Below are 16,675 nucleotides of genomic sequence, written 5' to 3' on the forward strand. Positions count from 1 at the left end.
AACCACGAGTAGTCAATCAACCATCCACAACAAATGATGAATGATTACAGATGATGATCCTCCTTAAGGTTAAAATTTCTCTCGACGACTCTAAGCCTTATCCGGTAAAGTTCTTAGACGGGATGTGAAATTCCCCATTTTTCCAGTTCCTGGTTGAGTTTAGTGGCAGGCACTGGGGCCACCCGCTCTCCACTGTGAATCGGTGGTTGGTTCTGCACTGTGGAGATTCCCCTTTCCCTGGCCGATCATCCCAACTTAAGTATGGTCGCATATTTTCTGTATGGATGCAATGCATTAATATCATCATCGCATTATTATCGTCGTTACTTGCGTCACTCACATTATTCATGGCCATAGCCCCGAGCATATGTGTCAAAGGTATTGTTACCAGCGCACCGCATAGGGCTTCATAGTGGGGCTTGGCATCACTGAACAAGAACACGAATACGATTACACCTTAGATCGAATGGCTACTCCCCAGTATCTCATGTAACCACTGCTGCGCTGGAGGATCATGCCAGATCCCTGAGCACCACGAGCCCACTCTTGCCTTCTTGGCCTATGCTTAATTTCAACAGCCCCATCTCTTATCCACCGCCACCACTCAAAAATCCCAACAACCTCATCAATATCCGGGAGATTGCGGAAAGACACAGGTTCCAGTCTGCAGCCCACCAAGAACGGCAGACAGATTAAGCTTCTTCTCTCGACCTTCTCCGGATGGAACTTCCGTCGACGAAAGCCGAATCATTCCTGCGCATGTCTCACCATCTCCATCCACTAGATTAAAGCACGTCATGTCTTGGTCTACACGTGGATCGAACAATCAGAGAAAGGGGAGCTTGTCTACGCGGTCCTCGTATCGACTGAGGGCTCTTGCTCTTTGAAGGCAAATTCCCGCATTTGGCCATCAATATTAATATACGGGCCAAGGCTGGCTTGCGTATGCTCGCGATACACCGCTTGTTGGTTTTGTGGTTTGTTAATTTGAACATGACTCCGTTCTATGAAATGTATATGATGCTGCTGAATCAGAGATTTATCATCACTGCATCGAGCCACATATAGTATATGTGCAATCAGAGTGATATCATTCTTGCTGCAGGAAAGCATACCTTGTGTGAGTAAGTGGTCGCTACTTCAAAGTGCTGATTACCTAGAGTCCTCGAGTCGCCTCGTAGTATAAAACTCTCACTGGTTCTGTTCTGTTGTTGGGCTAGCATGCAGCTGTCAAGCTTCCGCATCGCGCTCTCGTCATTGTATGTGAGACCTGACCTGGTATGGGGCTAGGAACATAATTAGGGCTACTGACTCGGACACAAGAGCTTGGAAAAATCTGTTAGCGTCGACCTCTCACCTCATGGTCTCGATAGCGAGTCACTTGAAAACAAATAAGCAGCTCTCTATCGATCTGAAGAAGATGTAGTAGGTCGTGAGCTTTTAATTAACACCTCCCTGCTGATCCACGAGTACGGAGTGCCAGACAGATGTAAATGAGCAAAAAGTACTTTCAGGAGAGTTGTTCGCGGGCATGAAGAAGTCTACAACTTGGAGCCACTCATTGCTCTAGTAAATCAGCTTGCCAATTATCCAACCCTTTATCATCTATGCAGAAGCGTCCCTCCTCCCCAGCACAACATCGCGGATAGCATCTGCCACATAGTCCACATTTCCCTCAGTCAAACCACATATGCTGACTCTTCCCGACGGCAAGAGATAGATATGATACTCGTCCCGCAACCGAGCCACCTGCTCCGTCTCCAGGCCCGTATAACTAAACATCCCAATCTGCTTCTCAACATGGGACCAGTCCCCGGGGGTCCCATTCAGCTCCAACCTCGTCCGCAACGCACTCCTCATCCTCGCAATGCGAGCACTCATCGTCCGCAGATCCTGCTCCCACTGCGTCCGCAGCTTCGAATCGCCAAGCACTGTCTCAACAATCGTCGCCCCAAAGCGCGGGGGATTCGAGTACTCCGCCCGCGCCATGCCAACCAGCTGCGACCGCGCCCCTCCCACCCCCATTCCCCTGGGTACCACCAAATGCAACGCCCCGACCCGCTCACCATACAGCCCAAAGTTCTTCGAGAACGATTGCGCTACACAGAGACCCGGAGACCCTTGCTCCCCCTCCGGCTGGGTGCCAAGCAACTGCTCGGCGAAATACCGCACCGCCCACGCATCCCCATCGACATCCCCCGTCGCGAACCCCTGGTACGCACTATCAAAGACCACAAACAGGCGCTTGCGGCGCACGACCTCCAGCAAGATCTCCCACTGGGCGCGGGTCAGATCCAGGCCCGTCGGGTTATGCGCGCAGGCCTGCAGGATGATCACGTCGTGGGGCGCGGCGTGCTCGTCCAGCACGGCACACATCCCCTCCAGATCGACCCCGCGGGTGGTCGGCGAGTAGTACGGGTAGTCGATCTGCGGCACCGAGATCGTCGCCCAGATGGACTTGTGGTTCACCCAGGTCGGGGCGGGGATGAAGACGTGCTGGGGCCGCTGGTGCGCGGCCAGGAAGCTCGCGGCTAGGTGGTTGGCCCCCGTGCCGGAGACGGTCTGGATGGAGGCGATTTGGTCGTGCATGGTGGCTGTGAGGTGTGGTCCGAGGATCAGGGTTTGGGCGAGGTCGAGGAAGGTGGGCGAGCCGGCGATGGGGAGATATTCGTGGTTGGCAGGGGTGTGGGACAGAAGGGATTTTGCCTGTGTGGGAGTAAAATGTAGAGTTGATTAGTCGTGTAGTTTAAGGGACAGTGCATTGTGCTGTAGATATGTAGATGTAGGGTTGTATTCTTTGGAGGTGTTCTGGGGGGTATGCGCTCACCCGCTCGACACTGGGGAGGACCCATGGTGAACCATTCTCGTCGCGGTAGGCTCCGGCGATCAGGGAGACTTTGTTCGGGTGCGCGTCGGCATCGTACTTGGCCATGAGGCCAAATGCGACGTCTGGGGGTGCAATGGGGAGGTCGAGGTATTGTCTTCCCATGTTGCTTGGGGACGTTGCGCTGAGGGGGTGAGGGTACGGGGTGCGCTGTACGTTGTCCGTTGTGCGAGACGTTTTGCAGCCAATGCGTTGTGGCTCTCTTGATACAAGTGTGAGTTTATACTTGGGCTTACGAGTTTTGGTGGCAACATTTGTTGTGAAACTGTGGTTCTTATCAATGTTCTTGAGGGCCTTGTGGCGATCGGTCTACTGTCGGGTAGCCGACTGTCCTGTCGGCATCTTGACTATCCTCCGTCCATGTCAGCAGAAGCGACGTCAGTCTCTATGAAGGTGTTTTAAGTCTCTTCCAATGGGGTAGTCCCTTTCTCATTCCAACTCTAGTTCCGTTGTAAGGTCTTCCGCGCAATTGTTCTGATTCTGAGACCCGGTGATCCTCATGGCAAGCAGCATGGACATAAATATATATCGTTACGGGAGCGGGGGCTGACACGAGCTAGCTCAACTCCATGCATCCTTGTGAAAGCAATGTCATTTTCTCAGCTACTAAGCATACAAATCTTCAATCTTTTGAGAGACAGGCAAACAAAACAGCCAAGTCTCAAGAATTTTATGGCCTGAAGCAAGGGTGGCAAAATAGATCCCTGCAGGTTTTGAAGAAGGTAGTTTCAAGAAGTAGCAAATCTGCATACCATATCCTCGATGGTCTAACGGTCATGATTTCCGCTTGTCAATCCTGAAAAGGAACAAGCGCGGGAGACCTGGGTTCGACTCCCAGTCGGGGAGATTCCTTTTTTTGCTTGGTCCGGTTCCGGCGATATCCGTCCCGAACGAGACTCGTGTCTGCTTTTGACACACTCTCGTTGTCTGATTGTCCATTTGTCCCATTCTCGCCCTCTGTTGGTTACCATTGCATGCTACCGTGGACATATACTTTAATTCTCTCTTGCCTGAAGTTGACCAAAGTGGAAAGTTGTCACAATGCGACCGTAAGGACTTGGCGTCTTTCAGATAGACCAGATCCCTGTGCAAATCAAGCTGTCTGCAGAAAGCGTGTTCTAGTGTCTAGTGTCCAGTGCAGTGCACTGCATGGAGTGGTTCTGCAATTCTGTAGTTAGTGCCAAGTCTAGGCCCGGTCTCGGACGTGGATGGGGGAGTCAAAAACGTGGTGTGAGCGTGGGAACCATCAACCCATGGCACGACTCTTACCCCGCTCCAAGGCTTGACTGGCGGCCGACCTCGGGCACTCCGTCTCCGACTCTCCGACTCCGATTCAACAGGGGCACTACCGCACTATTTAACTAACTACATACATCGTACTTTCCTCAACTCACTATCCTTTCCTGAAGATTACCTTGAATACAATGCCCTTGAAGTGTGCAGCCAATCAGACATTGCAATTCTGCCAGCCCTACAGACCCTGAGACCCTGGGATCTACCCTACCCCGTAGTACGGGGATCTATGACGATGTTGGTTGCAGAGGCAAAAGCGGCGGGAGGCGGAGTTTCTGCAGGATGATTCAAAGAGGATTAGCACTGCAAACCATGTGACTGAACTAGTCGGGGATGGACGGTCAGCATTCAGCATCGAATACGACTCCATCATCCACTTCGCACTCACTCACTCACTCACTCACTCACTCACTCACTAATCCAACTAATCTCCCACTAATAGTCTTTCTCTCTTTCTGTTTTTCTATTACTCTAACGGCTATTTGCATACTACTCCCCACAGCAGCTGCAGTGACACTTCAAACTGCACGGTTCGCTCCCGGGCCCGCTTGTCCAGCCTGAAGAATCCATTCTTCACCCTCCCGCACCCCCCCGGACAAGACCACAAACACTACTCCGCTCTGGATAACCAAACATGAATCGGAGACAACCCCCGAGACGCCATGCTTGCGTCCGCTGTGTTCGACTCAAAGTGCGATGTCAGCCTGTCGAAGGCACTGGCACTTGCGTCCGCTGCGCTAGACTGGGCCAGTCATGCAGTCTCCCCGATAGCTTACGCGCGAGTAGTCGGCCCAGGTACTATCTCCCTTGCGCACCACTCCCGTCTCACCATGGACTGTCCCCTCATTGACTGATTTGTTCCAGAAAAACACGCATCGATGCCTTGCAGGAACAGATCGATAATCTAGTCACCCAACTTGCCAGCAAGGTATGCTTCTCGAGTCCATCTGATCGTTCGGGAAGGTATTGATGGAGAGTCTCATAGCAAGCTGCCAACTGTCAGACCCCGTCGCGAACCGCCAGCGTGACCAACACAAACGACTCGCCCGATACGTACCAGAAGGATTCACCGTCGCGACTCGCCCGCAGTGAGAGCGAAGGCGACCCACTTTTCGGTCACCTGCTCACTCTCGAGGAGGCCGACGAGCTCCTGGCCAAATTTCGGGCCCAGAAGATGCACCACTTCCCTTTTGTCATCATACCCCCAGACATGGACATTGCCTCACTGCGTGATCAGTACCCGTTCCTGCTGACATGTATCGTCTGGGCTTCCTTGGAGCACAATAACTCCTTACAGCTAAAGCTGGAAGGCATGATCAGACAGACGGTCGCGACTCGGGTCTTCGTCAACAGCGAGCGAAGCATGGACCTGCTGCAGGGACTACTGGTGCATTCAGCGTGGTACCATTACCACTGGAAGAGCATGCATGCGCATCAGTACCTGCTCCTCCAAGTGTTGCCGATGCTTGTCTACGACCTCGGTCTGGATCAGGATGAGACGGTCAAGATGCAATTGCAGTCGGGACAGATAAGTGAACCTCGGAAGGAGCAGTTACACAAGACGCCGGCGGCTCAACGAGCTCTTCTGGGCTGCTACTATCTGACCCACAAGTGCGTGGCGCTTGAGACCAATACCCCTGCGACCAGCCGAAGCTGACCCCGTATTAGATCTTCGATGTTCCGCCGACATATGAACATGCGACATACCATGTGCATCGATACCTGCGTGAAGAACCTCACGGAGAATCCCGAATATCCCAGCGACGCGCTGCTGAGAGCACTGATAGAAACCCAGCCACTGATGCGCAAGTCTCACACGCTGCTAGGCGATGAGCTGAACTACTGCACCGACCAATGCCGAGACGCGACCTGGGAACAAATCCTCGAGGCGGTGGCGAGAAACCAGAAAGAGGTCGATGAACTGAAATCGCGTCATAATTTACAGGATAATTGTGAGCATCGTTCGTGCATCTGAGTGAGGATTCCTGCATTCTAACCAACCCAGGGGCCTTGCGCATGGAGCTCGACGCCTTCCCCACCCTCATTTTCGGGCACTTCCTACGCCGGCAGAAGGACGCGTTCTACCTGCGCGACATCAACCAGTTGCAGGCGCTCGCCACGTCCGCCCACCGCGTGGCGGCCACTTTCCTCGCGACCCCATCCCCCGTGGCAGTCCACCTGCCAATCTCGTCCTACACGACCTGCTGGTACGCCATCGTCCTGCTGTGCAAGCTGGGCTTGTCCTTTGGCATCTACAGCCAGCTGCCGACGGATCTCGGCACGCGTAGCGTGCATGAGGTGGTACTCGCCACGGTCCACAAGATCGAAGGGTTCTCGCTCGGGGACGATCTGTGGGCGGGCTGCAAGAAGGCCATTGCCAAGCTTCTGAGCTGGCTGGAGAAGACCAGCAACGAGACCCCGCGGCCCATGCTGCCCACTCCGGCTGTCGCCACGTCCGAACCACCCAGCCTCATGGCGCTGCCGCCCCCGATGCACTGCCCCCCTGGACCGATGATGCCGCTCTCGCAACAGTACCAGGCCCCAGATCAATGGCAGTCGCCTCCGATCCCTGGCGGCCTGCCCACGGGGTTCGAGACGGATATGATGGTGGGCATGGAGAGTAACGTGATCGTGCAGCACATGATCGACGAGCTCAGCCTGTTCGGGTGGGCTGGACAGGGTCCCTATCTGCCAAGCATGGGGGTCTGAAAATTGGGTCTCAACGACAGCAGTGCTGACTTCTCCACTGTAGAGTTCCTCTGCCGCTAGACCATCGGCCGTCTTTGCCTTTTGATGATCGCCACGCATTGTGTACATGTTTTAACGTGTTTCCGCTCGGTGTCTCAACAAGCGTACCAGCTTGGGATCATGACAAGGGCGTTGCGGTTCTTTTTTTTTTTGACAAGCGAGTTTGGATTGTTTATAACATTCAGGACCGGAGATATCTCTTCTTCACAAGCATGCCAATATGCACGAGTGGATTTGTGTCTGTCTGTTTCATCGTGTCTATATGATACTCGTTCGAGTCACCATCTGTTGAATGGTTGTGATATGCTCTAATGGTCTGTCCCTTAACGAAAGACTTAAGCGAATTAAGCCACAGATGCGCGTCATCATCCAAGCCAATGCCGCTGCTCACAACAGAGGCCCTTTATATTGACATCTGCTCAAGCGCAGGGCATAAAGGGCGGGGAGCTGCGGTCGGATTCACCAACCATTGCCTGGAGCTGGGATCACCAGGGTTGCATTTTCCCTGCAGCACGGACAGTATACCACGGCTCACCCCACTCCCGATGTTCCTTACCCATGCAAAGAATGCACATCACCCTGTGGTGACAAACGACCTCAAAGGAAACCGAAAGTGACACCACGGCAGCCCCAGGCTAGAAGCTCGCAACCTGCGACCGTGATAAATGGCTTGTACTCAGCCTTTCTCTGCCCCGATTCAAAACAAAGCCCGAGGCCGACCGAGCGTAGCCCAAGCCATTGCTTTCCCCTCAACAGTACGTACCAGCACACACCACCGCCACCCACTCAGAAGATGACCTTCTCAAACGCGTCCCCCAGCCCCCTAGCATGAAGCCACTGCTCAAGCGCCTGCATATCCCCACGATTCGCCCGCTGCCCGCTGCGCCCTCCCAACGAGTCCGTGATCTCCTCCATCCCAACAAACACGCGCCGCACCGCCGCGCCGGTCTCGCGGAACCGCTCGCTGACTTTCTTCTGGTGGCTGGGGATATCGCCCCACGAGTGCGTCTTGATGAACTTCATGTACGCATCGATATCCGCCGACGCGCCCTCAAGACACAGCACCCCCGGTTTGCCTGCGAGCACGAACCCCGTCAGCGCGTACTCGGGCGCATGGTTCACGAGGTCGTCGCGCTTCGCGCGCGTCGACAGCGACGGGAAGTAGAACCAGACGCGCACCAGCGGGCCGCGGGCTGTGGCCGCGACGGACTCGGACTTGGTCGAGCAGGAGGCGTCTTGCTGGGCCTCGGCCTCGGCTAGGAGCCGCACGGCCGCTTCCTGGATGTAGGTTAGTGCCTCGAACACGTCTGCGTCGGCGGGCATGGATGCCGCCAGCTTGGCGACCTCGGCTTTGGACAGCCAGTCTGGGCGCAGCGAGTAGGTCGGTGGTGGGGGTTGGTGGTCCGGTTTTGGATCGGGCTGGGCGGCGCAGTGCAGCGGAATCGTCAGGTTGACTTGGAAGCGCTTGTCGCTGTCTGCCAGGGGCAGCGAGACGTAGAGTGAGATGCTGGATGGGATGCCGGAGGGTGGTGGTGCATGGGTGGGGTTGGGGTCCTCGCACCAGGCGCGCAGCTTCTCCAGGCACTCGGCTGAGGCTGGGGGGATCTCGAGTTCCTCGGGCGAGGCGTACATCGCTGTGAGGAGGTCGATGGTCGACAGTTGCATCTCCATGAGGTCGATTGGGAGCACGGTGGTGGGTGGTGTGGCCATGTTTGCTCTGTGTTTGGCTGTAGCACTTATGGCGAGACAGTGATGAGATGAATCGACCAATGCGAAGGGATATAGTTTGCCAGGGTCGTGGATATTATTTTGGAACTGCAATTGGCTGGCTACCTAGGTATGGCTGACTGGGTTATGGTTTGAGATGCATGATGCATGCAGCAGCAGCAACAAGCGGGGTTGGAGCCATTCTGTTCCTCCGACAGCGGAGTCGCGGAAGATGGATCTTCCGTTATCTCTGGCCTCGGGGCTCCGCAATTCGGAGGGGCAGGGGTCTTCCAGTCGCCAAGCATCGCCTCCAATTTGGGGAGTGTTTCGTTGGTGCGTCCCTTTCTTTGCTGTGGAAATCAACTCTCCTCTCAGGTTTGAAGCTAGTTCCTCCGCTGGTGACTGACCAAAAGCTCATGTGCCCAGCTACCTACGTAGCAGTCTAAGCGTTCCGTGAGCATTCACCACGCACGGGCGCACAAAGAGCCAATCACCGTCACTTGCATCCCAGGGGTTACGAATGCGCATTGTGAGTACCGCCGGAGCACCGCAACGAGGAAGCCAGACGCCAGACCTCGGTTCATGGTATGGAGCTCAGGTCCACCCTCCGTCCCTATTGCGGCTTGCAGAAAGTCAAGCTCGGCGATAATAGCTCCAAAGGGTTTAGACGGGGACCCTCCCCGCAAGTGAAGGCCGAGATGAACCAGGCTGGATATGAAGATTGCTCGAATGAAGTGGACTATCAAGGTAGAGACTTGACAAAGCCAAGTGCGCTAAGGGTGAGGGGTATCAAGCTCTTGAGGCCTGGGTTGCAGACCGTTCCTGTCGATCGTCGAATTAGGGAGGAGGATTCGTCAGCTCTGCGTCTCCATTAACAGGGGAGAAAACATGTATTTGAGTAGGCTGATGCCGGGGTATAAATTGGCCCTTCTGTTCCTGTTGATCCTCCAGCAGCAACAGCAGCAGCAGCTCGTCTCAAGCCTCCTCTTCTCTTCTCTCTACAAGCCACAATCCTTTCTTCACATAACCCCAAACCAAGTAAACACAATGCGTTCTCTCCCATCCACCTCCGTGACCCTCCTCACCACCCTCCTCTCCCTGGGTGCAACAACAACCGCCACCCCTAGCCCTAACTGCGCCAACAGCACGAACCCCTACACCCTCTACCCGGTGACCACCAACATCACAATCCCCGAGATCGCCGCGCGCACCAACCGCAGCCTCTGCGACATCGCACGCCACAACCTGATGGCCGACCCTCTCATCCCGCCCAACATCGGGCAGACCATCGTCATCCCACCCCTGAGCTGCGCCTCCTCCCCCCCGGACAACGAATCCTGTCTGATCCCCAACATCACACGCACGGCGCTGTGCATTAACGGCGGTCCGCGCCTCTACTACACCGTCCACGGCGACACCTACGACATCATCGCGCGGCGGCTGAACATCTCCACCGCCGCGCTGATGGGCAACACCTCCACCTCCACTGCTGAGACCTCGTCAGCCGACGCCCTGCTGGAGGTCGGGCAGTTCATCAAGGTGCCCCTGTGCGAGCCCAGCCAGTGCAGCATCAAGCCGTTCACGCTGGAGTACGGCGTGTACAAGGACCTGGCGGATGAATATGGCACGACCGTGGGCCAGATAATGATGCTGAGCCCGACCTATAATTACAGTACGTCGTTGATGACCGGGAACACGCGGCCGACGTTGGATTTGCCGTTCAATTGTTCGGTTACCGGAGATGATGTGGTGGTGGTTGATTAGTGTCTTGGGGGCTAGCTAGTTATGCGAGAATCTTGAAAGGGAATAGGTAACCTGGGACAAATGTGTTCTAGTGTATATAAGGGTCGTAAAAAAAAACTAAATATCGGTGGGGACTCCATCGTGTATGTTGTTTCCTTCCTTAAGGATGCGAACGTGTGCTCTAACAGGGCATTTATCCCTGCCGATGATTATCTCGAGATTCAGAGAAAATAGGATAGTTCATTCGAGTGGGCTGTAAGACCACCATGGGCAGCTGGAGACAGCGGGAGGAGCTCCCTGGGAGGAGCTCTTGCTATCTTTCGGTAGATTCTTGGCACGAAATACAGCAGCAAGACACTACAATCAAAGCCTTCACAGTTAAGCATACACCAGGTCGATGATAAAATCCCATTCCATCTCATTGAAGACCTTCGCACCGTCAAAATTGCATCACTACAACCAATCCTGCCCCCAAACCAAAATGTCCCTCAACGAAATCACAGGCAAGCTCGCCCTCATCACCGGCGCATCAGGAGGGTAAGCCCCCCCAACACAAACTCCAAATCCAATACCAATACCAACCATCTTACCCTTCCAAAGCATCGGAAGCGCCTGCGCCCGCCGCCTCGCCCAGAGCGGGGTCCACCTCGCGCTGACCTTCTCCACCAACCGAGCCGCCATCGACCAGCTCGTCGCCGACCTCCATTCCCCCTCGACCGCGACCCCCCTGCGCATCTCCACCCACCAAGTCGACGTGAGCAGTCCCAAGCAACTCGACCACCTCTTCACGGAGATTGAGGAGTATCATGGCCTGCGCCCGGACATCCTGATTTCGAACGCCGGGTACGGCCGCCGCATCCCGAACGTGTGGGACATCCCGCTGGACGAGTTCGACCGCATGTTGACCGTCAACCTGCGAGCATCTTTTGTGCTGGTGAAGGGGGTGATCGAGCATATGAAGGCTCAACGGTGGGGACGAATCGTGTTCATGTCGTCGATTGCGGCAAGAGGTGGGGGGATCAATGGGTGTCGTATGTCTTTCGCCTCTATCTGGAATGCTGAGTCTGCGTACTATCTTGTTTGGGTTGAGTGAATGCTGATGAGAAGGGATAGATTACGCCGCTTCAAAAGGGGGTCTGACGGGGATGATGATGAACCTGGCGACGCGGTTGGCCGAGTACAATATCAGCGTGAATGACGTGGCGCCGGCGATGATCGGGGAGACGGGGATGGTGGCCAGTGCGGAGGCGATCCCCCGCGAGGTGGTCGAGGGCATTCCGGTGGGGAGGCTGGGGAAGCCGGAGGAGGTGGCTAATGTGGTCATGATGTTGGTGACGACGGGGTACATGACGGGGCAGAGCTTGTTGGTGGCGGGGGGGTTGAAGTGACCCAGCTCTTGTTTAGACTGTCAATTAGGGGTGGTGTAGGAACTGTGATTGTGAGAAAAGAAGATGAAGTATGTTTTCACGAGCTTTTGATGTTGATCGGGTTGGTATACGTGAGACTGTGAGTTAGGGCTAGAGTCGGGGATATTACCCCCCATGTCTAGCTAAGTTGTAAATCAGCACAAAATCTCGACATTTGCTGAACATTGAATAGTGGCTCAACAAGCAGCTCTTTTCAGAATATCTGACATATGAAGGCTTCCGTTGTACCTAGGTATATTCATGTAAGCCATGAAGCATATACTTTGGCCTTGAATCACCAAGGAGCTTTCAGTAGGTTGTATATTTGCTGACCAGGAAGGTGTACTATTGTATCAGGAAAGCGAGACAGTAATCCGCTATACTCAGTTTCCACGAGATCAACCCGACATATTCAGCTGTCCCAGCTTCGTTAGTGCGCACAGAACTGAATTGAAACGTATTCCATAATTCTAACACGCAAGTGACATTCTGAAAAGTACAAGAAACAGCCACAATAAGCCATTGATTCCACCGTGAAAATCCCCTCTCCCACTTCCTACCCAACAACACCCTTTCGTCCCACCCTTCACACCGGCAAAACCACCTTGACCCCCATATACTCGCGCTGATGCATAATCTTCCCCTCGATCAGCACCTGATCCGCGCCCACCGAGTTCCGCACCGAGTCCGTGGGATCCGTACACGTGGCGATCTGAATCTCGCGCCACTCGCGATTGGTGGGGACCAGTTTCCCCTGCGCCGTGAGGTTACGGAACTCCCTGTAGACGCCCTGCTCTTCGACGCAGCCCTCTCTCTGAATGAGAGGTGATTCTGCACAAGCCGTTAGCTTCATGCTCACTTTACCCCCGCCCCCCGGTTCAGAACCGAATGGAAAAAACTCACCCAAAGCAGGCCCCATCCTCAAATCCCCCACCGAACTATTAAACAGCACCAACGACAACCGCTCCTCCTCCAGCTGATCCGCGGGCGGGGTGAACACGCGATGCCGCGTCGCCTTGAAGTGCCCGCCCGAGACAATCTCCAGGGTATCGCCGATGTTGACCACCAGGGCGCCCGGCCGGTACGGCACGTAGTACCACTGCTCGTCGCGGCCCCAGATCTGCAGACACGAGATGGGCACGCTGAAGAGGAGGGTGGTCAGCCCGAAGTCCGTGTGGCCGTGCATCTTGATCCCCTTGGAGGCGTCGCGGGTCTCCTTCTGCACGGGCCGGAACAGCGCGTGCCGGAAGTACCCTTCGCCCGTGGGGCTGCCGTGCGACTGCACCTTCTCCCAGAGGTAGTCGTCGGGGAGCTCGAGAACGCGCGAGAACAGGGTGAGGAGGCGGCGGTTGACGGACTGCGTGAGGTAGGTGCAGAAGGCTTCGATCTCGTCCATGAAGGGCTGCAGGCATTGCGGGACGCGCGTCGAGGGCGAGGCCCATTCCGGCGTGTACCAGTTGAATTGCTCGATGCCGTCGGCGGGGCCGCGGTGGCGCTAGATGGTGGTCAGCTTTAAGGTTTCGATCTTTCTCTCTCATCTGCTGGTGGGGAAGAGTCGAGGTGATGGGGACCTACTTTGAAGCCGTAAGGGTGCTTGTAGCCGGACCAGACGCCGGTCTCGGGGTGGAAGAGCAGGCGTTGCTTGTCCTCTTCGCTGATGTTATTGTAGAGGTATTGTGCTAGGCCGAATTGGCGGTGGAGCTGGGGGCGGTTAGCATAGCTTCGCTTGAGGGCTGGGTTGTCCCCTGGTAATGCCTTACCTGCTCCAAAGAGACGCCGTAGTTCTCGAGGAACAGGAAGCCATCGTCACGGATGGCCACTTTCACCTGCTGAATCAGATCGTTGACGACAGCCGGGTCTTCCGAGTCAAGCAGGGACAGGTCAATGGATTTCAGCTCGGCGAAGTTGTGCTTCTCCTTGGTGACGGGGGGAGGAGTCCAGCTGGGCACGAAGGGTTTGCCTGCGAGTGTAGGCGAAGGTGGGTTGAAGGGGGCGCTGGGTGCCATTGTCTTATTGGGGTTGTAGTCTGTGAGACGTCTTTCACAGTGCTGCTTGAAGAAGTGTTGACTCGATTACGACGGGTTCATTTATATGCGCGATGTTGGACGCCGGGATTCTGTATACGGTGTGCTCCGTGGTCATACGAGATTCCATTCATTTGCCCACCATTGTCTCTCAGCAACACGAAAAATGATAACTGCTCCTCAGTAAGCCCCCTGCCCTTTCCTCTTGAGCTCCTCTAGCAAACCGCAGAGCTCCCGCCAAGACGTTGATAAGGACTATCGCAATGGGCGCTCTCCACAGGTGGGAGGAGCTCCTCCCGGAGTGCCAAGCGGGAGGAGCATCACCACCTCTGCCGCCAATCTTCAATATTTAAATCCCCATAAACTCTACTAGACAATCCCCATGCCTTAACCAACCAGATCAAGGTTCAGCACGCCACATTTCTCCCTATCTTCTACAACCACAAACACAACCACCAATCCCCGGATTCCATCCCACCCCAACCAAAATGTCCCGCCAACTCATCTCGAGCGAGAAGTTCCCTCCCAAGCCTCACAACTGTGCGTCTCCCCCCTAGCCATACCCATTCCTACCGGAAACTAATCCCCCCGCAGGCCCAGCCGTCAAAGTCCCCGGCCTCGTCTTCTGCGCCGGCCAAACCGCCACCGGCGAGATCAAGCAAGCCACAGTCAGTATCGACCCGTCTTCCCCAACCCACAGGAACACCAGTCTAACACGGAAGGCAAAAACAGCGAACCGTCCTTCAGAACCTCAAAGAAGTCCTCGAGCTCGCCGGCTCCTCGTTGGAGCAAGTCGTCAAGTACAACGTCTACCTGGCGGACATGAAGGACTTTGCGGCGATGAACGAGGCGTACATTGAGTTCCTGCCGACGCCGATGCCCTCGCGGTCGTGTCTGCAGGCGGTCGCGCCGGGGCAGGGGACGGTGATTGAGATTGAGTGTATTGCGCAGGTTTGAGCTTTTTCTGGATAGATAGATGAATAGATTTGTTCTACGTTGTGCAATTGTTTTAGGGGCTGATAGCGTAGAGTGGGAGTTGGAGTAGCTTTGTGAGGGTTATTTTGTGGGTATTGATAGGATGATTTACTTCCGCTCCCGAAAGAAGGGGGGTTTAGGTTATACATTGAGTTAAGACTTTGCAGATGGGGCAGAGAGAGAGAGGGGGGGAGAGAGAGAGAGGCTGTGTGTGGATGTCATATACTGTACTCGTCACAAAATCGATCAGCTAGGAGCGGTAGGGCTACGAGGCCATCGCTGCAAAGCGCTCAATTGTACATGCTCCGCGAACATACAGCCCTTACACACCGCACATTGTCCAACCCTACCCAACAGCGAAGCCTCACAGCACAGCTAAGTCAATACATCTCATACCGCCACCCCAAGCGCACCATCTCCTCCGTGACGCCCCCCTTCATCGCCTTGCGCACCTCCTCGTCCACCCCGGAATCCAGCCGCCGATTCTCGCGCAGCACCAACCACCGGTACGCCGTCATCGTCGCGGCCAGCAGCACCGCCGCCCCCATCAGCGTGCCGAACGCAGCATAGAAATGCGGTGACGAGTAATACAGATACGAGGCCCAGATATTCGAGGTCCCGCCGATGGCGTTGACCAGCGCCGACGCCGCGGCGCGCTTGGCCACCGGCCGCGCCAGGTGCAGGTTGATGGTCTTGTAGAGGAGGAGCTGGGGGCCGACGGAGGCGAACGGCAGGATCATCATGGCGAAGTAGCGGGCGCCGATGTTCAGCGTCGCCAGCAGGATCACGTACATCGCGATCGCGATGGCAATACACCCCAGGATCAGCGGGTAGACGGTGTTCCGCCGGTCGGAGTAGAACATGATCCCGTAGTAGACGGCGCCCGCCAGGATGTACGGCGGCGCCGTCAGGAGCAGGCTGACCGTCTCGGAGAAATTGAGGGAGGAGACGAGGGTCGGGAAGTAGTTGGCGATGGAGCCTTGGGTTTGCGAGAGCATGTTGGCGAGGATGAGCAGGATGAGCTTGGGGTCGGATAGCGCGTGCAGGAAGCCTTGGAGTGGGTTTTCTTTTTCGGTGGTCGTGTTGCCCTCCGCCGCGCCGGCTTCGGACTCGATCCGCCACACGGCCAGATCGCGCTGCAAGGGTGAGAGGAGCCGGCTGTTGTGCGGGAATTCCGGCATGATCAGCCCACACAGTAGCCCGATGCCCACGGTCGCGCTGCCCTCGATGATGAAGAGCCACTGCCACCCGGCAATGTTGTGGACCCCGTCCAGCTGCAGGATGGCGGCTGCGAAGAGGCCCCCGAACGCGTTGCCGACCTGCTGCGCGATGTAGAGCCCCGCGATGCGCTTGCCCAGTTCGATCTTGGTGTACCAGGCTGACAGGTAGTAGATGGCCCCGGGGAAGAAGACGGCCTCGGCGATGCCCAGGATTGCCCGCACCGCGAGGAGTTGTCCGTAATTCTTGACTGCGGCCGTGGCGGCGGAGATGCATCCCCAGATGGCTACGGCGACGCAGATGTACAGCCCAGGCCGTGAGATGCGCGTGATCAGGATGTTGCTGGGCACCTGGAATGGGAGGTACCCGACGAACAGGATGGAGACGGCAGTGGCAAACTGCTCCGAGCTCATGTGCAGGTCGTCGGTGATGCCTTGCAGCTTGGCTGAGGCCAGGTTCTGCCGGTCGATGTAGTTGAGGATGTAGAGGATGCCGATGGTGGGTAGCACCAGGAGGTCGACCTTGCGGACGAGTCGGCGCTGCAGGTCGCGCAGCTCCTCCTCGCTGAGGTTGCGGAGGGACTCGGGCATGCGCTCATCGTACTGCGAGACTTGACCCTCGTGGCAGGAGGCTTTGTCCGTGATGGATGGCGGGGGTTTGTGGGCATCCATGTTGGG

General features: G+C 55.8%; 8 protein-coding genes and 1 non-coding gene across 9 annotated transcripts; 5 read left to right on the forward strand and 4 right to left on the reverse strand.

Annotated features, from left to right (window-relative positions):
- Positions 1-1,605: 1,605 nt before the first annotated feature.
- On the reverse strand, positions 1,606-2,989 carry BO95DRAFT_374288 (aspartate aminotransferase, cytoplasmic; the record flags this gene model as incomplete). The annotated part of the gene is made up of 2 exons (XM_025583093.1): positions 1,606-2,706; positions 2,828-2,989. 2 exons carry the CDS (start codon positions 2,987-2,989, stop codon positions 1,606-1,608), a joined length of 1,263 nt encoding a protein of 420 aa, XP_025437424.1.
- Positions 2,990-3,640: 651 nt separating this feature from the next.
- BO95DRAFT_t285 lies at positions 3,641-3,730 on the forward strand. Its single transcript has one exon. It is a non-coding gene; the product is annotated as a tRNA-Asp (tRNA).
- Positions 3,731-4,637: 907 nt separating this feature from the next.
- Positions 4,638-7,061, forward strand: BO95DRAFT_280082 (Zn(II)2Cys6 transcription factor domain-containing protein). The gene is made up of 5 exons (XM_025581638.1): positions 4,638-4,972; positions 5,042-5,105; positions 5,163-5,788; positions 5,846-6,129; positions 6,183-7,061. The coding sequence occupies exons 1-5, from the start codon at positions 4,812-4,814 to the stop codon at positions 6,884-6,886; spliced, it is 1,839 nt and encodes a 612-aa protein (XP_025437425.1). The 5' UTR covers positions 4,638-4,811; the 3' UTR covers positions 6,887-7,061.
- Positions 7,062-7,711: 650 nt separating this feature from the next.
- BO95DRAFT_374341 (DUF1115 domain protein) lies at positions 7,712-8,635 on the reverse strand (the record flags this gene model as incomplete). Its single annotated transcript, XM_025583095.1, has 1 exon — positions 7,712-8,635. The coding sequence occupies one exon, from the start codon at positions 8,633-8,635 to the stop codon at positions 7,712-7,714; it is 924 nt and encodes a 307-aa protein (XP_025437426.1).
- Positions 8,636-9,679: 1,044 nt separating this feature from the next.
- BO95DRAFT_374391 (uncharacterized protein) lies at positions 9,680-10,396 on the forward strand (the record flags this gene model as incomplete). Its single annotated transcript, XM_025583099.1, has 1 exon — positions 9,680-10,396. One exon carries the CDS (start codon positions 9,680-9,682, stop codon positions 10,394-10,396), a length of 717 nt encoding a protein of 238 aa, XP_025437427.1.
- A 460-nt stretch (positions 10,397-10,856) lies between these two features.
- BO95DRAFT_456978 (SDR family NAD(P)-dependent oxidoreductase) lies at positions 10,857-11,763 on the forward strand (the record flags this gene model as incomplete). The annotated part of the gene is made up of 3 exons (XM_025588448.1): positions 10,857-10,912; positions 10,976-11,406; positions 11,489-11,763. The coding sequence occupies 3 exons, from the start codon at positions 10,857-10,859 to the stop codon at positions 11,761-11,763; spliced, it is 762 nt and encodes a 253-aa protein (XP_025437428.1).
- Positions 11,764-12,367: 604 nt separating this feature from the next.
- Positions 12,368-13,787, reverse strand: BO95DRAFT_374366 (Clavaminate synthase-like protein; the record flags this gene model as incomplete). The annotated part of the gene is made up of 4 exons (XM_025583098.1): positions 12,368-12,612; positions 12,685-13,276; positions 13,357-13,482; positions 13,542-13,787. The coding sequence occupies 4 exons, from the start codon at positions 13,785-13,787 to the stop codon at positions 12,368-12,370; spliced, it is 1,209 nt and encodes a 402-aa protein (XP_025437429.1).
- A 506-nt stretch (positions 13,788-14,293) lies between these two features.
- On the forward strand, positions 14,294-14,762 carry BO95DRAFT_374319 (RidA family protein; the record flags this gene model as incomplete). The annotated part of the gene is made up of 3 exons (XM_025583094.1): positions 14,294-14,345; positions 14,400-14,473; positions 14,538-14,762. The coding sequence occupies 3 exons, from the start codon at positions 14,294-14,296 to the stop codon at positions 14,760-14,762; spliced, it is 351 nt and encodes a 116-aa protein (XP_025437430.1).
- A 398-nt stretch (positions 14,763-15,160) lies between these two features.
- On the reverse strand, positions 15,161-16,669 carry BO95DRAFT_423638 (MFS general substrate transporter; the record flags this gene model as incomplete). The annotated part of the gene is made up of 1 exon (XM_025584639.1): positions 15,161-16,669. The coding sequence occupies one exon, from the start codon at positions 16,667-16,669 to the stop codon at positions 15,161-15,163; it is 1,509 nt and encodes a 502-aa protein (XP_025437431.1).
- Positions 16,670-16,675: the final 6 nt, after the last annotated feature.

The sequence above is a fragment of the Aspergillus brunneoviolaceus genome (genome assembly GCF_003184695.1).
Source record: "Aspergillus brunneoviolaceus CBS 621.78 unplaced genomic scaffold BO95scaffold_88, whole genome shotgun sequence".
NCBI lineage: Eukaryota > Fungi > Ascomycota > Eurotiomycetes > Eurotiales > Aspergillaceae > Aspergillus > Aspergillus brunneoviolaceus.